The sequence below is a fragment of the Erpetoichthys calabaricus genome, chromosome 4 (assembly GCF_900747795.2).
Source record: "Erpetoichthys calabaricus chromosome 4, fErpCal1.3, whole genome shotgun sequence".
NCBI lineage: Eukaryota > Metazoa > Chordata > Cladistia > Polypteriformes > Polypteridae > Erpetoichthys > Erpetoichthys calabaricus.
The window spans coordinates 33,466,428-33,487,150 of NC_041397.2; the positions used below are offsets into that span (position 1 = coordinate 33,466,428).

Genomic DNA, 20,723 nt, shown 5'->3' on the forward strand with positions numbered 1-20,723 from the left:
GTAAAAGGGAAACAATGGATAAACATTACTTGTTTTTACATTCATTGGTGTGGATTTAAAATTTGTCATTACCTGCTGCTTACCAGCTTCTGCAAAAGGTCTGGTGTTGCTAAATTCCTTGGTTTGAAAATATGGCCCAACTGAAATTGTAATTTAATTGCCCTGCTGCAGAGACTTACCTCCAGTGTTGGATACTGAAGGCTATACTTTACCTTTAGAAAAGCATCAGTATAAAATTTCACATGCACCGTTTCCTTAACTATTTACTGTTTTCAGAGAGTGAGATATAATATTGTATTTCACTATGCGCAAAATTCATTTGATGACTTATCAGTCATACAGAGTAAGTAATAGGGCTCCTGAACATCACGTCAATAGCAAATGTGATGGCGACAGGAAATCACAAAAAGGCCACTTCCAATAAGATGTAAATGAGAATAGACAAGCACTTTACATTTTTAAACATTTTATTAAACAATACTAGAAACTGATAGATTCATATTAATTTTGACCAAAAGTAACTGTAAAACTGATATAAAGGACTAACAGCCAGCTATCAATGATGTGCAAATGTTTATATACAAGGAACTGTGTCAAAACTGACCTGCTGTAAAAGACCAGTAGTGCCCTGCCATAAACCAATGTCTGTGTTTAACTAGCATTGTGAAAACCCCACAAACCATGCTACTTGACTGAGCAATGCACATACTGCTTTGAGTTATATTTGTAAACCTGGTCCATCATGTATATATTCAATGTAAGCATTAGATGCAGATGAGATAAATAGCCACCTAAAATTAGTATAAAAAGTGTCCTGCCCAGCAGGAATTCCTTTTAAAATAAACATTAAAATAAGTCTTCACTGGTATGAAGGATTTAAAGCCCTTAATTATAAAATATTGGCCAATGATAATCTGTAAATTACATTAATTCAATTTACTCATTAAATATACTGTCAACACAGAATGCTAATTTTTCAACTAGTTTTTTGGCACAAAGTTTAAATACAAATGAAAACAATAATCAGCCAATTCTAGAAAAATGATGAAAATGACTTTTTAGAAATACAAATGTTTCACTTGTAAAGGACTTTACAGTTGTTATTTTCTTTATATATCTTTTTAATGATAAATTTAAAAAAATAAAAATTTTATTATGCCCAAACCATTGCAATCAAAATCCTGAGAGCTTATTTTACCTGTTACTATTAATTCAAATATTAAAAAGACTCAAGTTCTCCAATTCAATGAATTTCTACCCCACCTCAGTCTGTCTTGTGAAGGGGGCCGTGTTGAGGTTTTATGTGGTGGCTCCTTAGAATTCAAAACAATATCTAAAGATATCAGATGTTCATATCGTTCTAGCATTTGTGAGATCTTTTCACGTGGAACTCCATGTTTGTTCCGCCTAAAAAGAAAAAAGCAGAGGGAACTCCTGTTTAAACTTGCTAATCAAAGACCATTTTAAAAATACTGTATTTTTGATTTCTCTTCTGTTTTAGCAATCACTTTAAACCGAAAACTAATATATTAGGTTTGTTCCTCCAATTAAATGAGGCAAGACTATACTCAGCACATAAACACCAAATACTATATTTCTCATACTACTTCTTAACAGATGATGTCTGAGATTACAAGCAACTGTTAAGAATGTGTTTCAAATTAGATAATTATAATATGATAATTTAGCTTATTTTTCCATTTTATTTCTAACTATTGACATACGTTTAAACCCAATAAAGAATTTGGTAAGCGCAACACAACGTGACTTGCTTACTGCTAAGGTTGAAATGCTCTTAAAAACAGGGCATAATGAATGCATTAAAATGCTTAACAGTGCCTTATGTTTATTTTATTTTTTTTTTTAGTTTTTATAAAGAAGTCTTACCTTTACATCCTTCTTTATGTCTTGTGTTTTGAAGAAGTCGAAGCGAATACCAAGAAGGCCACTCTTCAAAACCAGGTGTAAAGGTCGTTTTACATCTCCTACTATATTTTAAAGTTGCTTTCTTACATTCAGTGCCTCCTTTACTTGCACAATTGCAGCAAACACAACAGAATCAGTTTTACCATTAAAATAAATATAAAAGGTTTTTGCTTATACTGAATAAAATTTACAGCGACCAAATTAACACTGGGTTTAAACGTTGAAAATGTAGACATGGACAAGAGTTATCCACATTTAAGTTTATGATGTTTCAATGCTTACTGTATAGCCCTGAATTCAAGTGGTACTTTGTGAACTGTATGCTAATATATGTATGTATGGAAAATTTGCAGTCAATTTAAAAACCACAGAATAGAACACAGACTGTTGATCAAGTAATAATTGAACAAGAAAACTTTTACTGTTTACTGAAGCATTAATATAAAATTTTCACGCTATTCACCAATGCTAGGTATACTTTAACAGAAATATGAGAAAAGCTGCAAACAAAAAAATAATTCATTTGTTGCAGAATCAAATTCAAAGAAAAAATAGTTTACTGTATTTATAAATGTAACAAGAAAGCCATGCATTCATTTTTCAAATCATACTTGTTTTCCTTTACAAATGATGTGGGAGATCAAAGCCTAGTCTGATATTACTGTTCGCAAGGAAAGAACAAACTGCAAATGGCATGCTAGTACACTGCAAAGCACATTCCAACAAACAAATCTATTACTGGCCAACTCAAAGTCTGCAATTAACCTAACAAAATCATTTTCAAACAGGAAGCAGAGAATAAAAGGAAAAAAAATCTATATATTTATCATTTGTCATTGTGATTCTAATGCTGTACCACTACTGTATGACTCAAAAATTTATTAAATCAAGTCTTAACCTCATCTTTCAGAACAAGATGTAGAAGACAAAATCGGGAAAAGTAAGCATTAGATCAGACTGCAGACACACAGATGTCTGTAATGTCTGCATGAAAAACTGATGTGTTAAAGAGGTAAAGTATTTAAAATGAAATGTAAAAAAATCTACGTACATAATATGACACAAACAAAAAAGACAATATCATATAATAATAATAATAATAATAATAAAAGACAAGCATTTGCAAGATAATTAAAAAACAAACACTGAAAATTAAATTCTATCTAAGCAAGATCTTACTTCTCTAGCTCCGCAGGATCAAACTTCCAACCAGTGTTGGGCTCATGGAACTCCACATTATAACCTTTTTCTAGTGCCTAAAATACAGAAAACAATCATCTGTCATCTATTATTATTATCTAGTATTAAGCTACAGTTCCAAATACAATTTATTTTCCCATGATCTTGACAAATTATTACACTAAAACCTCAATTTGCAGAAATTTAACTTTCTTTTAACTGAAACACAGAAAACGAGAAGAAAAAAAAAAAATTGTATGACACTGGCTTTTCCTTACTTGGCAGAGGAAAAGCCTCTAGCTTTGCATCACTCATTAGGGCATGTGGTAGTGCAAGAAAAAGGGATGTCTCCTGTATCTGCATTATCACTCCTGCATGTTGATGAGAGAGTAAGAATGTGTCTCCTGTAAGATTGTGCGCATGCTGCCGTGTGCGTTTGTATGCCCACACATTACCTCACCTATTGCAGAAGGCAAACACATCCCATATTCTCTTTCTCTCAGTTTACTTACCAAGTGTATTACTTCAAATACTGATCTCACCTGGCTACGATTATTTTTGTGAATCAAAGCTCTGCTTTGCCATTGGTAGTACTGGTTATGCGGAAGTTACGAGTACAATGACTGCCTCTGCTAAAGCCTTATGTATGGAAAATGATCATTACCACAAATTAACATTAAACTATATGAGTACATCATATTTAAGGCTATTGATTTACATAATACAAAACAAAACTGCAAATGAAAGCTGATATAAGACTGAAATGCAAATGTTTATCCTTTGAGAGGAAACCACTCCCAGGTTGGGTAAACAGATTACTTTGGAAGAGCACAAGTGCTGAGGTAACGCGTACAGCTAGTTTTGTTTGAAAATGGCTGAACCTTATAAGATTAGACATGTCATTTTTAAACAAATAAACACCAAGCTATCTGACAATGTGTGTGGAATCGAAAGATACAGGTCAATACTCATCAACTGTCAGTTTGAAAAATTGGTGTATCCAGTAAGTTTTATTTAGGGCTTTTGATTTTCAGTTTTACCCATGCCCCATTCATTCCAAAGTAAAATGCCACTGAAGGCAAGATTTTTTTATTTTTATTTATTTATTTATTTATTTACAATTTATAGAAAATGCTGGACATTGGAACACAACTTTGCATGGCAAATGCATATATACTCTTGTTTGTGAATAAATACCAAACGTATCCTTGTTAAAAGCCGTAAGCACATGAGACAGACGTTTTTTCAAAGTGCCGCACAACATTGTTCTTTTCAAAACTGTCTGATGTATACATAATATGAAATACACATCACATTTATAAAAACCCAATGCACAGATATCATATTATATATATATATATATATATACATATACATAAATACACTCACCAGTTGAACATAGGGCTTCATTTCCCAAGCTTGTGTATTTGTATTATCTATAACTATAGGAGACTGGCCTTTTTCCATTGCTTCTTTGGCTGTTTAAGAAAAAGAAAAGGAAAATAGAAAAAAAAACATGAAAGATACACTGAACTGTTAAGAAAAACAAACAATTGTCTTGAAAAAAACACTGAAAATCTATCATATATTAAAACCTTATATTTGAAGTTATTGAACTCTATGTGCAGCGATTATTTAACAGGTGACATAATTTATTTAAAAGATTAAGGCAATATTAACTTCAAGAAAATACTTTAGAGCCAAACAATGCAGATGAAAATTCACTTAGTTGGATCAAATATGCACACAGATAGGCATAAGAATAACTGATCTAAAGAAACAGCCTGCTAAATCCTACCCATTTTTTTCTTTTGCCTACTTTTACAACTGTTATATTATTGATCTCACTGTGATGCCATTTCACTTAAAGGTGAGAGGTTACGGATGTTCTGCATCAATTAGAATGAAAGTAATTGTTTAGCAAAAGTGAGTCTAATTAAAAGTTTTTTCAAATAATTCCATCTCGTGACTATGACTCTTCTCAAACCTCATTAAATGTGTGTATGATGAATTTACCCTTGTCTGTTTTATTTCTTTCTGTTCAGAGATTTTTTATCTCTGCCACCTGAAAACAGCTTTTTATTATTAGAAGTCATGCTTGTTGGTTATTGTGGCGGACGGCCAGGACCCATTCCCGGCCGGGATGCCCCTTCAACACTGGATCTGGGAGAGCAGCCATGGGATGCACTCTACGTTTCTCGGAACACTTGGTGGCAGCCCCCCTGGGTTGCATCGGGGCCCATAGCATGAAACACCAGAGCTCATCCTGGTTGGGCTCAGTGGCCACCGCCAGGGGGAGCAGCAAGGCTTCCTGAGCCTGTATGGGCGGCAATGCAGCCACACCCGAAAGTGCAGTCTAATTGAGGTTAATTACCACCTGAAGCACTCCTGGGTGGAGTATAAAGGGAGCCTGCAGCCACTACTCAGGGCACCAGAGTCGGGAGGAAGAGGACGAAGCTGCCCTGGGAGAAGTGGAGAAAAGAAGAGTGGAAGTATTGGGTGAATTTGTGTTTAGGGACTATGTAGGGCCAGTGGGACATGGGGAAGACCTGTCCCATGGCTGAAGAAAATAAAGACTTTTTGTTTATTTAGCCCATGCCTCTGGTGTCAGTCTGTGTCAGGTCAGCACCAATATAGCACCTTTATCACATTATATATTTAAGTCAAGGGACTATAAAGGTCTTTCCAATATCTTACTTCTTCATTCATGTAAGCACGTTATGTTTTTGATTTCCTTTTTTCCCTGAAAAATCCAATCCTGTTTTTAGTGACAAATTTTTACAAAGAACTTGGCACATTAGCTTGTAGGTAGGTTGTTTACTGATTTAAATTTTTAGTTTAGGGAAATGCGTTTAAATGATAATCTCTATTCACTTCAACTTAGGTAATAACAGCACACTGGACCCCACTCCCTGTCAAAACGACCCGCTCCTCTCACACAAACAAGGAAGTACATGCATTAACAAGTAAGAAGCCTATGTCTAAAATTGGCAGTGCAATGTCCAACATAAAACACTGCCTGTATAAAGTCTGTCTAAAGCCTGTGATAACTAAAGGCAGAAGCACAACAAGCTTACTTCAAATCTCTGTCAAAGTCATGCAGCCAAGTGGGAGAAGTGTATAAGCTCTGTGAGATGTGCAAGTTAATGGCAACACCAAAATGCCGGCTGAAAAGCAGGTAACAATAGCAGCATTATGATCCCAGAGCCAATCACCGATCTCTTTCAGTGGCTCCCTTGCTAAGAGAACCTCATCAGAGAGGGTCTTTTCGATGGCCAGCACTGTATTGCTACAGAGCATGTCTTAGGCCAGAGGCAATGGACAGGCTTGTATTCCTTGTAAAACAAACCAGTAAAAATAAAACTCGATATCAAATGCACTTCACGTTTGATTTTATTACCATATATACTAGCATTAAAGTTCTAACGCAGACAAGTCGGGGCATGATTTTACCATATAATTTCCGGTATTTTATAATGTTGGTCATATAAGTTGAATGCGGAAAATTCGTGCTATTGGTCCAAGAGATTATGATATGCTAACATCCACCTGAGAGAGTAACCACGGAGCACACTGCCTTTCAGAAGCGATGTTGCACCGTTTTGTGTTTTTTGTATCCCATACTCTCATATGCCTTTATCGTAAGAGCATCCCTTATCTATGATGGAGCATTCAATCAGAAGAAAATATGAAGCTGGTTTTAAATTAAAAGTCATTGAAGTGGCGAAAGAAATTGGTTAACTGCGCTGTTATAACAAAGTTCAATGTGTCTTAGAAACTGGTGTGAGATTGGAGGAAGCAAGAAGATGAAAAAAAAAGTTTAAGTGTCGTATTTTTGAACGGGTGTATAAGTCAGGGTCTAATATTATGATCTATTTTTCGGGTTTCAAGACCTGACCTATATGACAGTATATATGGTATTTGCCAATTAATTTTTTACTTATTTTTTCTGATTTATTAACTTGGGTTTACACTTTATTGAACCCCATGGGGAAATTCATTTTTTGCACTTTACCCTTGCTAACAACTGCAAGTAGTGTGCAGCATTCAGGGAACAATTCCACTTTTAAAGCCACTTCCTCTACATACCTTTATGTACAAAGAAATCATCAAGTAATGCAGGTGATATTCTTAAACATTGATTTTATTGTTACAATAAAAACAACCCTAGTTTAAATTGTCTCTTTCTTTAGTATTTAAAAAAAAAAAAGAGAATTTAAAATTAGCCGCTGATTGGAATTGGGTGATTTTAACTAAAAAACGACTATCTGTGATTGTTAAAAAGACCAGTCACCAAAACCCATATTTTCAGGAGCTGCTTTTCTAAGCTTTATGCACTAGGGTGTTGTACCATGTTAGCCATTATGAATGTAGTGACAATTCAATTAAAATGACATCTTTTATTGGCTAACTAAAAAAGATTACAATATGCAAGCTAATTGTGTAAATAAACTAAAGCAGAAATGTTTTCATATGTTATATTAATAATGACAAAACGTTGACATGAAGTGTATAATGTGTGAAGACTGAAATCCAAATATCAAATAAATACTTTGACAAAAGGTATAACAAAAAAGTATGTTTTTTCTTCGGTTTTACTCTTAATTGTTCGATTAACATGTTGCTGCCAATGCCTGAAAACTGAAACCCAAATATCAATCAATATGAAGTAAAGATGTTTGCACGCGTGTGTGTGTGTGTGTGTTTACGTCTTTCAGAGTGGAAACGTGGCTGTCTCACAGATATCTGCATCGCTGGTGCAGCAGTAAGAATTGCTGCTTCGTAATCAAGATGTTGCTGGTTCGATCAATGGGTCATCCCTGCATTTAGCACTTTGAGAGGTGGGCTGCTATTATTGTTACTAGTGTATAATAAAAACATACATTTCAATTGAATCTCTAACAACTCAATGAAACAAGTACGCTTTTATTAAAGAAAATAACTGAATAAAAACCAAATAAAAAGAAAATCGCACATAAGTTAGTCTTAACAGCCTGTGTAAAGTTATGGAACTTGTAAAAGTTGGCTGTTTTTTTATTCAATTTTATTCTCTCAGTCATGTTCACACTCCCCCTGATATGACACTGTCATTTTTCAAACAAAGATGTTTTATGATGAAACAAGTATTCTTTTATGTGCACATTTTTTTCTTTGCATTATGCAGCTCATCTGTTGGGAGTCATGCTCCAAGTTTGCTTGACCTACTACTTTGTGACGGAGCTGTTACTGCTCCTAAATTTTTCCACTTCACCATAGCAGCTACACTTGACCTGGGAAAATCTTAACAGTGCAAAAATGTCATGTAATGACTTGTGGTAAAGATGGCATCCTATGACAGTGCTACATTTAAAGTCAGTGAACTCTTTAGTTCAACCCATTCTATTGCCATTGTTTTTCAATGGAGACTGCATAGCTATATCCTAGGTGTGGCTCAAATACTTCAACTAAATAACTTGAGGGGGTGTCCACGTACCTTTGCCCATATAGTGTAAAATATTTTTTTTTCCCTGTTTCAAGACATAACTGGGAACACTTGGAAAAACAGACTGAAATTCTATATTTCAGATTAATAATCCCATTATATTTAAATAAAGTATTACATCTTTCAAGATAAGCAAGTGTACGAGAGAGATACTTAACGATATGAGATTTACTTTAGCAAAAGTTTAATAATGCTAAGAATTGTTTTTTTCTCAAAACCCATTTGTATAGTGGTATAAAAGAACACCAATGCACATACTATAGCTCCCTCAAAAACGTGCATATTGTAATCTTTCTGGTTAGTCAATAAAAGTTGTCATTTTGTTTAACTTCTCACTACACTCTTTTACTCATAAATATTACTCATAAATAAAATTTATTGGATTTTTTTTCCATTTACACTTTCAAATCACCTACTGTAAAACATCTAACAGATATTGAGATACTGTATGCAGTAGATAAACTTTGGTAGATAAAACTGAACAAATTAACTTTTCACTTTTTGAATAAAATACTGTATATATTTTCAGTACTTCTGAAAAATACTGTGGCATAACTTGTAATGTTTGAAATTACATTTTAGAAATAGAATCCAGACATACTATGCTACGATTGATGAAGAAGAAATGTGCATCCATAACAGAAGTGTATAGCACAAATTATAGATATGGGGGAGCAGCTGAAAAGCTAAACACAAAGAAAATGTCCATTGTTCTATATTGTTTATCTTACCATCTTGTGAAATGTACATTAACTATTTGAAATTATTATGATGATGATACTGCATACCACCAGTCAACCTTATTTGTAATAATTTAAGTTTTTTTTTTATTACCCATTCTGCCAGCAAAAACAGTGTCTTAAATTGTAAAAGCAAAAAACACTGCAATCTAACAAATGTACCTCTACTTTGATTCCATTCATGAGCATCACCAAGAAGGGATGGATCATAAGAGTAGCCTGTCTGCTGTGAAAAGTAATCATCAGTACTCAACACAACGCCATTGGGATTACTTCGGGTGAGTTCTCTGTAAGTAAAACAAAAAATAGTAAGAATATTCAATTATCATCATACAAAAATGTGTATTATCCAGTATAGCATTATAACTGATGCACATTATTTCAGTTGGCTGTGTATCAGATTGATCTGCACATATATTGCTTCACCTAGCATGAGTAGCATCTAAAAGATTGCCCAATGTATAGCTGGTTGATATTAAAGGTGCCCAAATTATTAATCTATAAAATCACTTGATATTAATGTTAACCTAACAAACATATTTAATGCTGATTTAGAAATGCAGAGTATTTAAATGAATATTTTTTTACACATACATGTCTCTGTAAAAAATTGCTAAATCTGTCAATTTTACAATATTAGGAAACAGTGCTAATGAACCAATTGTATGCTTGTGAAAATAAAACACTTTATGTGCATTTAAATCCACATTCTCATGCATTTATGCTGTTCACTAGCCAGCTTAAAGACATGCGTTGCCCCATTCTGTTTCAGGACATCATGTTTGAGAAGTCAATCACGTATTTGTTTCTTTAATGCATCTAAAGTGCTAGTCTGTCCAGTACTGAAGAAATATAAAGTATATTTCAATTTTAGTGACTTTTGCCAGACCAGAAACATTACAGACACAGGCCTAAGTATACAAATGATTTGCCAGAGATGGGCATCAGCCAGTTTCTTGCTCTTCACACAGAGTTATCAGTTGGCTTACAAACAACATTTTATGAGACATGTGGAAGAATATATGTTCAATTTGTATGTGTCTGTTCAGGGTTTATATTATGTTCTGTTAACTTTAAATCCTATCACTAGAAAAATATATGCTGCTGTATAACAATAAGTAATGAACTGGGTTTCATATATGTTAAAGAAAATAACTAGTATGAAACTATTTAAGTGTTAGCCAAATCTGTATCTTTATAGGTACTTATAATATATGCCGACAGGCAGACAGAGTTATGTGAAGGCAATGTTTTGTTAATGTGAAAGGAAAAACTTAAGAGTCCAGGCAGTTACTGATAAGACAATTAATGACCTCTGTTAGCAATGCAATTTTTAAATGTGTGCTAACTAAGGGTCACCAGACATGACCTAACTCTTTTAGGTATGAACTAAGCAGTTTGACATTGATTTATGGAATGGCAAGAATGGAGGGAAGATTTAAAGCTATAATGGGTGTGCACTGTGTTAACTGGCCATTCAGAACTTGAAAGTTCAGGATCAGCATTAATGCTATTAAAGACCTCCTTTTGTTAAATTAAAATATTGGCAGCTTCTTTACTTCCACATATGTAAATGAGTCAAGCACACTCTACTTATATATGGTTGTCTGTAAAATTAAGAGTACAGAGCACTAGAGAAAGGGCTCAATTTCAAATTTTGCTTTTTGGAAAAGAAGCCAGCTTGTCATTCTGTTTCTTAAGTGAAAGCAGCCTTGAAACAAAGTTGTATTAGTACATAAAAATTCCCCCTGACAGGAAAGCAACAGGTATATACAGTATTTTTCCAAAATGACTAAGTTAAGAAAGCAGGCAATTCACCAGTAAATCACAAGTTAAATTTGTGTGAAGCAGATATCTCACAGAGAGGAATGAACAGTTGATATGGGGCGTCTACAAAAATTTTATTTAAGCAGTCTGTGGTACATTAGCACATCACCTCTCAGTACAACATATTTCAGATTTTTTTTATGCTGAATTACAGAAAAGTGTGCTTGATTTTAGTTGGCCTTCATACCATAGTTGTTTGAAGGCATTTTTCCAAAACCTGATTCAATAAAGTTTTAAGTTTTCTTCATTTTAATGAGCTTTATTAAACCTGAATTTTATTTATCATCATGTAATAAACATGATACAAAACTGCATTTAATAAATAAAAGCTTACAATATTTTGCTTTTCAATCTTTAATAACTGCAGTGTGGCAAGGCCGAATTTACTTGCTGTTTTACTACTACGTGTCTGGGCAAGAGAAGCATACCTGGAAAATAAAAATAATATTGATACACAGATACTACTAGATTCAAAACAATTAATGCACAGAAGAAAACCCCCTGCCATGCTGAGGAAGGTGTTCTGCTGTGTCCTTTTCAAAATATTCTATGCATAGTGGTAGAGAATTCACCCTTGTATTTAGTGCTGGGCGGTATACCGGTTCATACCGAAAACCGTTTATTTTTGTTATTATATGGATTTTTCTTATACCTCAACACCGGTTTAAATTGCCTAAACGTTTGGAACGTGGTGCAGCGGGAAACTGTTTAAGGGGGGACCTTTTTCACTGCTACACCGCTAAATAGGCATGCAACGGACAGGTCATGTGGTAGTACGTGCGCGGTGAAAATGGACAGAGAACATTCCGAAACTGAAGCTGTAGCAGATGATAAAGTTGAATATGATGACATAGAAGAACTTTTGCCGAAAAAAAGGAGTCACGTCCGTTGCCTGGAGATACTTTGGTTTTAAAAAAGTCGGATGTGGACCATTATGTTCAAATTTGTGAATACTGTTTCTATATCACTGGATACTAGGGAATCCATTCCCGGATGGGTTTATCCATTCCCGAGAATTTGGGAATCCCGCATTACATTCCCGGGAATCCCGAGCGCCCGGGATGACACAGTGCACGGGCATCTCACATGTGAACGGTTTTAGAACGATGTACACTTTTTCTATATGTTGACACAAATAAAAGACTAACCTTATCTACAAGCAGTTCATGCTGTCATATAAGTAAATACATGTACAGTGATCCCTCGCTATATCGTGCTTCGTCTTTCGCGGCTTCACTCCATCGCGGATTATAAATGTAAGCATATGTGAATATATATCGCGGATTTTTCACTGCTTCGCGGATGTCTGCAGTCTACAGTACGTGTGCTTCCTCAGCTGATTTGCCCATTTGAATTCAAACAAGGGACGCTATTGGCGGATGGCTGAGAAACTACCCAATCAGAGCACGCGGTTAAGCTCCTGGGTGCTGACTGGCTCAGCGACAGGGAGCGCAGAATTTGATTTCGCTTAAAGCCGGCATCTCATCTCATCTCACTCATTCAGCATCAACGTTTTTCTTTGTGCGTACTGTAGTCAAGCTCTTCGTTATGTCTACAAAGCGATCTTCTCCTGCTACTGCTTCTGGGGCCGTGCCGAAGCGCCAACGGAAGATGCTAACAATTGCTGAAAAGGTAAAATTGTTGGGACATGTTGAAGGAAGGGAAAAGCTACGCCGCTGTAGGACGCCACTACGGCATCAACGAGTCCACGGTTCGTTATATTAAGAAGGAGGAAAAGAATATACGATCTACGGCCGCAGTGTCCTTTAACCAGTGTAAGTGGACAGCCATTGTAGGTATTTATTGCCGGTGGCCTGTCTATCGTAATGGCTGTAACAAATGTGATATCGGAGACGCTCTACAGTATCTTTAAAATAACATTTTGGTTTTATGTACAGCATTTACATGTTACAGATTTTTCACGTATTTTTATATTACCTACTCAATTACAATATGTTTAAAACTGTATTACGTATTAAATAAAACTCCTCAATGATATACGATACGTATGTTTGTGAGTAGTATATAAACTGTGTTTACATACATAATTTCAACGAATCTTACCTAATAACTAAGAGAATATAAAAGGTGTATGCTGTATAACTGTACGGGGAATATTTATAAACCATGTGGGAGAGTTTATAAGGACTTAAAATATATAAAAATAACCATATAAACATATGGTTTCTACTTCGCGGATTTTCTTATTTCGCGGTGGCGCAGTGGTAGTGCTGCTGCTTTGCATTAAGGAGACTGTGGAAGATTGCGGGTTCACTTCCCGGTTCCTCCCTGTGTGGATATCGCTTTGAGTACTGAGAAACGCGCTATATAAATGTAATGAATCATTATTATTTTTATTATTAACGTGTCCAGCGTGTGGTCGTCCACGCTAGAGCGCACCTTCGTGCAGAAGTACGCCAGCTGCTGAGAAGCACACTCTACCTCCACTGAAGTAGGCGGCACAGTCATCAGATACTGATACACTGGTTCTAAACAACACCTGTGCTTACCGTTGCTCTGAAACTGCGCCAATTCAGCTTTTACTCATGCATCCAGTTTCTTGTCATCATTCTGTGATGGCAAGTTTTTTAGCACAGATAATGCGGATGCAACAGACTAACGCATTGCAATTTCAAGTTGCTGTTCAAAGCTGTTGTCTGATGAAGTGCAAGCTGCAGCAATGGCACCACCTTAATTATTTTCAGCTATAACTCTGTTATTTCTTGATTGTTTTTTACACTTTTACACTCTATATATGCGAGCTTGGCCGTTCCCATTTTCCCGGGAATTACAGCAGTTTCATTCCCGGGATTCCCTACTGGATACTACTGCAGGCCAAGTTGTACTTGTTTTATTTTTTTTCAATACAGTGTAATGTACCTGGGTGCTGTGTGATAGTGTGACAACATGTTGACTTTGTTCTCGACATTTCTACTTGATTCTCGCCATTTAAGTCAAGATTAAAGTCGACATGTTGACTTTATTCTCATAATTTGTCATTAAAGTAGAACATCGTAAACTAAACTTCATCGTAAAATGAATATTTAATTTACTAGATTTTCTCAAACCCCGTCATAAGTTATGTAGCACATTAAATGCTTTGTGTTAAGTATTCCCCTAGCCATGTTAAATTGGTACGTGCTTCTTAAACTGACTTCTTCTTGTACTGAGGAGGTGCCGGCAGCAATCGCCGCACAGAATACATTCACTTCATGATATTCCTGCTCCCTGAATATTTAGAATGCTAAGATAAATACTTGATATAATTTTCATGATGAAATGCATTAAAGCATGTATTAATCATGTGGGGAAACGGTGGCGTGGAGGTTGCACTGCTGCCTCGCAGCAAGGGGGTCTCGGGTGTACCCTGCCTTGAATATGCATGTTTTTCTGGTGGGTTTGCTCGGCGTGCTTCAGTTTCCTTTCAAAGTCATGTAGGATGTGGGGTTTTGTTATGCTATATTGACCCTGCTAGTGTATGTTTTGCTCGTATTCACCCTGTGATGTGCTGTTGTTCAGGATTTGCTCCTGCCTCGCACACAAAGCTTGTTGGGATAGGCATAACCCTGAATGGATGGCATAATTAAACATGTATAACGAAGATTTTTTTTAAAGTTCTGAACACTCCGTGGTCTAAGTTTATAACTAGTTTTAATTTCACAAAGACATTTATCATGGGAGCAGCACTACCGCGACACTACCATGCATGTTTAATACCTGCTTTAATGCATTTCATCCTGAAAATGATATCAAGTATATATCTTAGCATTCTAAATTTTCAGAGAGCAGGAATATCATGAAGTGAATGTATTCTGTGCGGTGATCGCTGCCGGCGCCTCCTCTTAGTGCGGAGGAAGTCAGTTTAAGAAGCACGCAGTGATTAACAACTGGGTCGGGGAACACGACACAAAGCATTTAATGGGCTACATTAACTTATGACGGGGTTTGAGAAAATCTAGCAAATTAAACATTGATTTTAGGATGAAGTTTAGTTTACGACATTCTACTTTAATTATAAAATAAACTATGAGAATAAAGTGTAAATGTCGACTTTAATCTCGACATAACCGTCAAGATTAAAGTGGAAATGTCGAGAATAAAGTCATGTCTTTAAAATTATCCCTGAGATAACTCATTCATGACTGGTTATACATACACACTGTGTCACTGCTGTCTTCACTTGTCTCTAGTGAATGTTACCTAGTGCCAGAGGATGGCTATTGGGTGATGGCTCTGCCACAAGTGTACTCAGGGAAGTTTTTATAAATGCTTCTCCTGTGATGTAAAAGTATCACTTGCTCTAAAACCCAAGATCCCTAACTGTTGTTTAATGTTATGACCTTCTCATTAAAGCAAACAGAAAATAACTAGAAACTTATTTTTTTTGTGCCTTGGAGTATAGGTCTGCAGGGGACTGATTTTTTTAAACCCGTGTCCACCCTCTCCTGCAGTACTCCATCTCACACCCGCCCGCTCTCGCATACACTTGGCCTCATTTGTCCACGTAATTTGCCTCATTCGGAACTCCATGAGCAAACTAGCAGTACGCAAGGATTCTCCGAAGAGACACAGTAACAAAGGAGTCCAGTCTTCATTTCAGGTCACTGGAAAACATCCATGTCTAGTAACCATATAGCAAGACAGGAAGCACCAGGACGCTAAAGACTTGGACCTTTGTTGTTTTCGTACAGATATTGGGAGCGCCACATACCCCTTTCCAGCGACCTCATGACCAACCCCCCACCATCCATCCATTTTCCAACCCGCTAAAGCCGAACACAGGGTCACAGGGGTCTGCTGGAGCCAATCCCAGCCAACACAGGGCACAAGGCAGGAACCAAACCCACCACAGGACACACACAAACACACCAAGCACATAAGGCCAATTTAGAATCGCCAATCCATCTAACCAGCATGTCTTTGGACTGTGGGAGGAAACCAACCCCCCACCATGCGTTCCAAATCCATCTACTGACTTCATAGAAGAGTCAACGGAGACATGAATGTCACTGCCGAGGACAGTAAACCTCTCAACAAGGTCAACATTCTCTCTGCAGACAGACAAACTGCTGATGGCTGTGCCCAAGAGGTCATTAAAGGACTTGGATCTTGGTTTTTATCCAGGACACTCGCAAGCCAAGACACTCAGACTCCTCGCTCAGTCTCTTGAGACCCCGGATCAGAGCCTCCACTGAGTCCACGAAGATCACAGCATCGTCAACAAAGATCAGTGAATCTTTCTTCATCAATAGATGCCCCACAGCCGCTGGACCCCACGACCTTGCCCAACACCCAGTCCATGCAAGCATTGAACAGAATAGGAGAACACACCCCTGACAAACCCCAGAATCAACTGGGAAAAACACAGAGGTTCTGCCTCCACTCTGCACAGCACTCACAGTACCACCAGTGTACAGGCTGGCCAGGATATCCAGCAACCCTAAAGGGATCCCACAAACCCTCAGGATGTCCCACAGGGCAGCTCGATCAACTGAATCAAACACTTTATGAAAACTGACAAAGGCTGCAAAGAAATTCTGCCGATATTCACTTTTGCGCTCCCTGAGAACCCTCAGTGCAAGGATGCGGTTGATGGTAGACTTCTTAGACGTAAAACCAGACTGCTCCAGTCGCTGATAGGTGAGCAAGTGATCACGGATCCTATGGAGGAAGACCCTACCACCAAGAGCAGTGTAGTTGCTGCAATCTAGGCGATCACCCTTACCTTTCCACACAGGGACGACAAGACTGGGATGATGCCAGTCCCCCAAATGGAAGTAAAGATTACTTGAAATACCAAGAGGACAGCCTTACCATCAGCCTGGAGAAGTTCACCCTGGGTACCACAGACCCTGCAGCCTTCCCTCCCCTCAGCTGGTTCACCACCTGTGCAATCTCACTGAGATTGGGTGGCTCACAGCTAATTGGAGGATCAGCCTCAAGGACAGTGGACCCAGATATATCCAACATCCTAGCCGGAGGATCAACTTTAAACAGCTGCTAAGTAACCATCCCAGCAGGTCACAACTGCAGTGTCATCCGTAAGAACCATTTCATCAGCCACTCTGATGGCGATTCTCAAAGAAACAGATTTGGATGTACGTAATGCTTCGATTCCTCTATAAGCTGGACGTGGGTTGCTAGACCACAGCTGGTATGTCACTTGCTCACAGATTCCCCTAACAAACGCCTCCTTATCTGTCCTCAGAGCCCTCGCAGCCATCCTTCTCAGTTCCCAGTACATACCAGAGTTGCCATCAAGCCGTGCACTGAGGCTCCTCTCGATATTCAGGGTGCCCTGTGAGATGAAACACCTCCTTCTGGGGACAACAGTAACGTCCTGGATATGACGTTAAACTGCATCTGGCCCTGCAAGCGGTCCTCCAACTTGCAGGGAAATTATGGGGGTTGGTGGCAGGACTGGCATTCCAACCACTGTAAAAAAAACTTCACACAGCTGTGAGACGACAGAAAGGACTCCTTTTTGCTCTCCGTGGGAACAGCTCAGCTGCACCCACTCATAGAAAAGCGGCATGCATCATGAAGGGGATGGGGGAAAGCCCTTGGCAGCCCCATCCCTAAAAGAGTTGAAACCGCTGAGAGCCAATGGGGTCAGCCCTGTTGGGAATTAGAACTGGTGAGGTGCTAAGGTGTTGCGCGCTGCACAGCACCACTCGGGTCCCAATCTGAGGTGGGCCACCGGGTAGGCGCGTGGAACATCAGTTGTGATAGTACACGAATAATTGTTAACAGTCTCTAGCATGTCATACACAATATTCTCTCTCAGTTTTGGGCATTTTCTACAACATGCATAGATACAGTCTTTGGAAGGAGCTAGTGCTGGGCGGTATACTGCTTCATACCAAAAAACGTTTTTTATTTTTGTTATGATATGGATTTTTCTTATACCGCAACACCGGTTTAAATAGCCTAAACAACATTTGGAACATGGCGTAGCGGGAAACTGTTTAACCCCCTTAAACCTTTTTCACTGCTGCACCGCTAAACATGCATGCAACGGAGTACATGCGTTAGTGGAGGTATTGAATGGTGAAAATGGACAGAGAACATTACGAAACTGAAGCTGTAGCAGACAATAAAGTTGAACATGATGACACAGAAGAACTTTTGCTGAAAAAAGAAGCCGTGTCTGTTGCCTGGAGAGACTTTGGTTTTAAAAGGTGAGATATGGACCATTATGTTCAAATGTGTGAATACGGTTTCTATACTACTGGATAATACTGCAAGCCAAGTTGTACTTGTTTTATTTTTTTTCAATACTGTGTAATGTACCTGGGTACTGTGTAATAGTGTGACGACATGTTGACTTTATTTTCGATGTTTCCACTTTAATCTCGACGCTTATGACGCACATTAAATGCTTTGTGTTCAGTGTTCCCCGAGCCATGTTAATCGCTATGTGCTTCTTAATCTGACTTCGTCTTGCACTTTCAAAATTTTGGCTGCCATGTCAACCAAGGTACTGCTCAAGTTGAATATAGCCCTCACCTGTGTTGTAAAGCTGTTTATCCTTGCAAACAATGACCCTGTGATTTGTTTTAAGCATTATTTGTTAATTTTGACAGGTTTGACAAAAATGTCAGTTTAGTTTGACCCTTCGCTACTGCACATGCGTGGCGCTTTAAACCTAAGGTGCCTGACTTGTATCTACTGTATGCTAATAATAATAATAATAATACATTTTATTTATATAGCGCCTTTCCCATGCTCAAGGCGCTTCACAGAGTCTCAGAAAAAACAGCAGGGTATATGTAATATTGGATACAAATGTTTTCCTGAATAGAACAATTAAACAGATAACAAAGCATTAAATAGAATAAAGAACAATAAACCAGAGTAAAATACTAAATTCAATACTAAAAGAAAAACCTAACAAATAACCTAATTTGTGATATAACAGACACACAAATTATCCTGAGCACCTGGACAAAGAGGTAAACTGAAAGAAAGGGCAGAATGTTAAGTTAAGTTAAAAGCCATCTTAAATGAGTTTTAAGTTGTTTTTTTTAAAAAGAATGAATGGAGTCAGCTGATCTAATTAATTTCGGGATGTCATTACAAAGTCTGGGTGCTATGGAGCTGAAGGCCCTGTCACCCATAGAGTGCAGGTTAGTGTGAGGCACAACAAGATTACCAGAATCAGTGGACCTTAGTAGGCGAACAGGAGCATAGTGATTTAGAAGGTCACTGATGTAGTCTGGTGTAAGGCCATTTAAAGCTTTGTAGGTTATTAATAGAATGTTATATTCAATCCTGTAAGACACAGGCAGCCAGTGAAGGCGAAGCAGGATGGGTGTGATGTACTCACTGATGCTGGTTCAAGTAAGGACTCTTGCAGCCGAGTTTTGAATCAACTGGAGCTGTGATAGAAGATTAGAAGGGGCACCTGCCAGCGGCGAGTTACAATAATTGATGTGGGATGTGATAAAAGCATGGACAAGTTTCTCAGCATAAGAAAAGGAGAGGAAGGAGCGAACACGGAATATGTTACGGAGGCGAAAGTAAGAAAGTTTCTTAATGTGGTTTATGTGGGCGGAATAAGAAAGGGAGGAATCAAAAATGACACCAAGATTCCTTGCATCAGCAGAAGGTCTGATGAGATCACTGTCAAGAGTGACTGATAAAGAGCTAATTTTCTTAAGTTGCGCTTTAGTGCCAGTTTGCAGGAGTTCAGTTTTGTTGCAATTTAATTTTAAAGAGTTCTGTTCCATCCAGGTTTTAATTTCACTGAGGCAAGTTGTGAGCTAAGAAAACTCTGATGAAGTTGCACTTTTGACATTGAAATAGAATTGAGCGTCATCTGCATAAAAATGATAACCCAGTCCATAGCTACGAATAATATGGTCAGGGGGAAGCATATAAATACAGAAGAGAAGAGTTGTAAATTTTGCACATTTATTGCAGCAAGCAAATGGCACTTGATTGCCACTTCATCAATAACAATTGAAAATGACTACCAAACTTCAGACACCCATTTGCAGAGTTTTGCAGTCTTACACTCTCCTTTTTTAATGCTGTCCACTGTGGATGTAAGGCTGTCTCTGGGCCTTACATGAATTCTCTCTCTCTCTCTATATATAGTTTTACTGTCAAATAATGCAAAGAGTACGAGACACATGTTTCGCCCTAATTCTGGACTCATCAGGCATACACACTCACTGCACCCCCCTCTTGGGGAATCAAACCTCAGACGTCAGCGCCAGAAGTGAAGCCTCTAACATTGCGCCACGGCGTGTGGTTCGTTCATTTGACAGCAACAATATTCCTTCCCCCAGTTCCCCTTCCAGAGATTGTAACAAAGTCCACAGTTCTGCCCCCCTGATGCCGGCAGGTGAAACAAGGAGTTCTGTCAATTGCGGACTCCTAGCAGCAATCAAATCTTCGCCATACAAGATATATAGAGTCAGTCTTGCACCATGATACAATACAGTAAGTCCTTCGATATAGCTCACCCAAGTCCGTAGGAAATAGTGAAACGTTCAATTTCCCGGTCAAAATGAATTACTTCCACACTTCTGACAGGACTGTAGGAGCTCCTGGACTTCATC

General features: G+C 37.8%; 1 protein-coding gene across 4 annotated transcripts in view; it reads right to left on the reverse strand.

Moving 5' to 3' along the window:
• The window catches only part of LOC114649936 (NEDD4-binding protein 2-like 2), an 83,028-nt gene that overhangs the window by 35,894 nt on the left and 26,411 nt on the right, over nt 1–20,723 (reverse strand). Inside the window, exons 3-6 of one of the 4 annotated variants that reach the window (XM_028799316.2) lie at nt 9,490–9,614; nt 4,495–4,583; nt 3,106–3,182; nt 1,264–1,407 (exon numbers count right to left, since the gene is read on the reverse strand). In XM_028799316.2, the coding sequence (XP_028655149.2) occupies nt 1,264–1,407; nt 3,106–3,182; nt 4,495–4,583; nt 9,490–9,614 (435 nt within the window). Of the gene's footprint in view, nt 1–1,263; nt 1,408–3,105; nt 3,183–4,494; nt 4,584–9,489; nt 9,615–20,723 lie in introns of those variants that run through there. The other 3 variants (XM_051927189.1, XM_028799317.2, XM_051927188.1) reach the window with 3 other exon arrangements.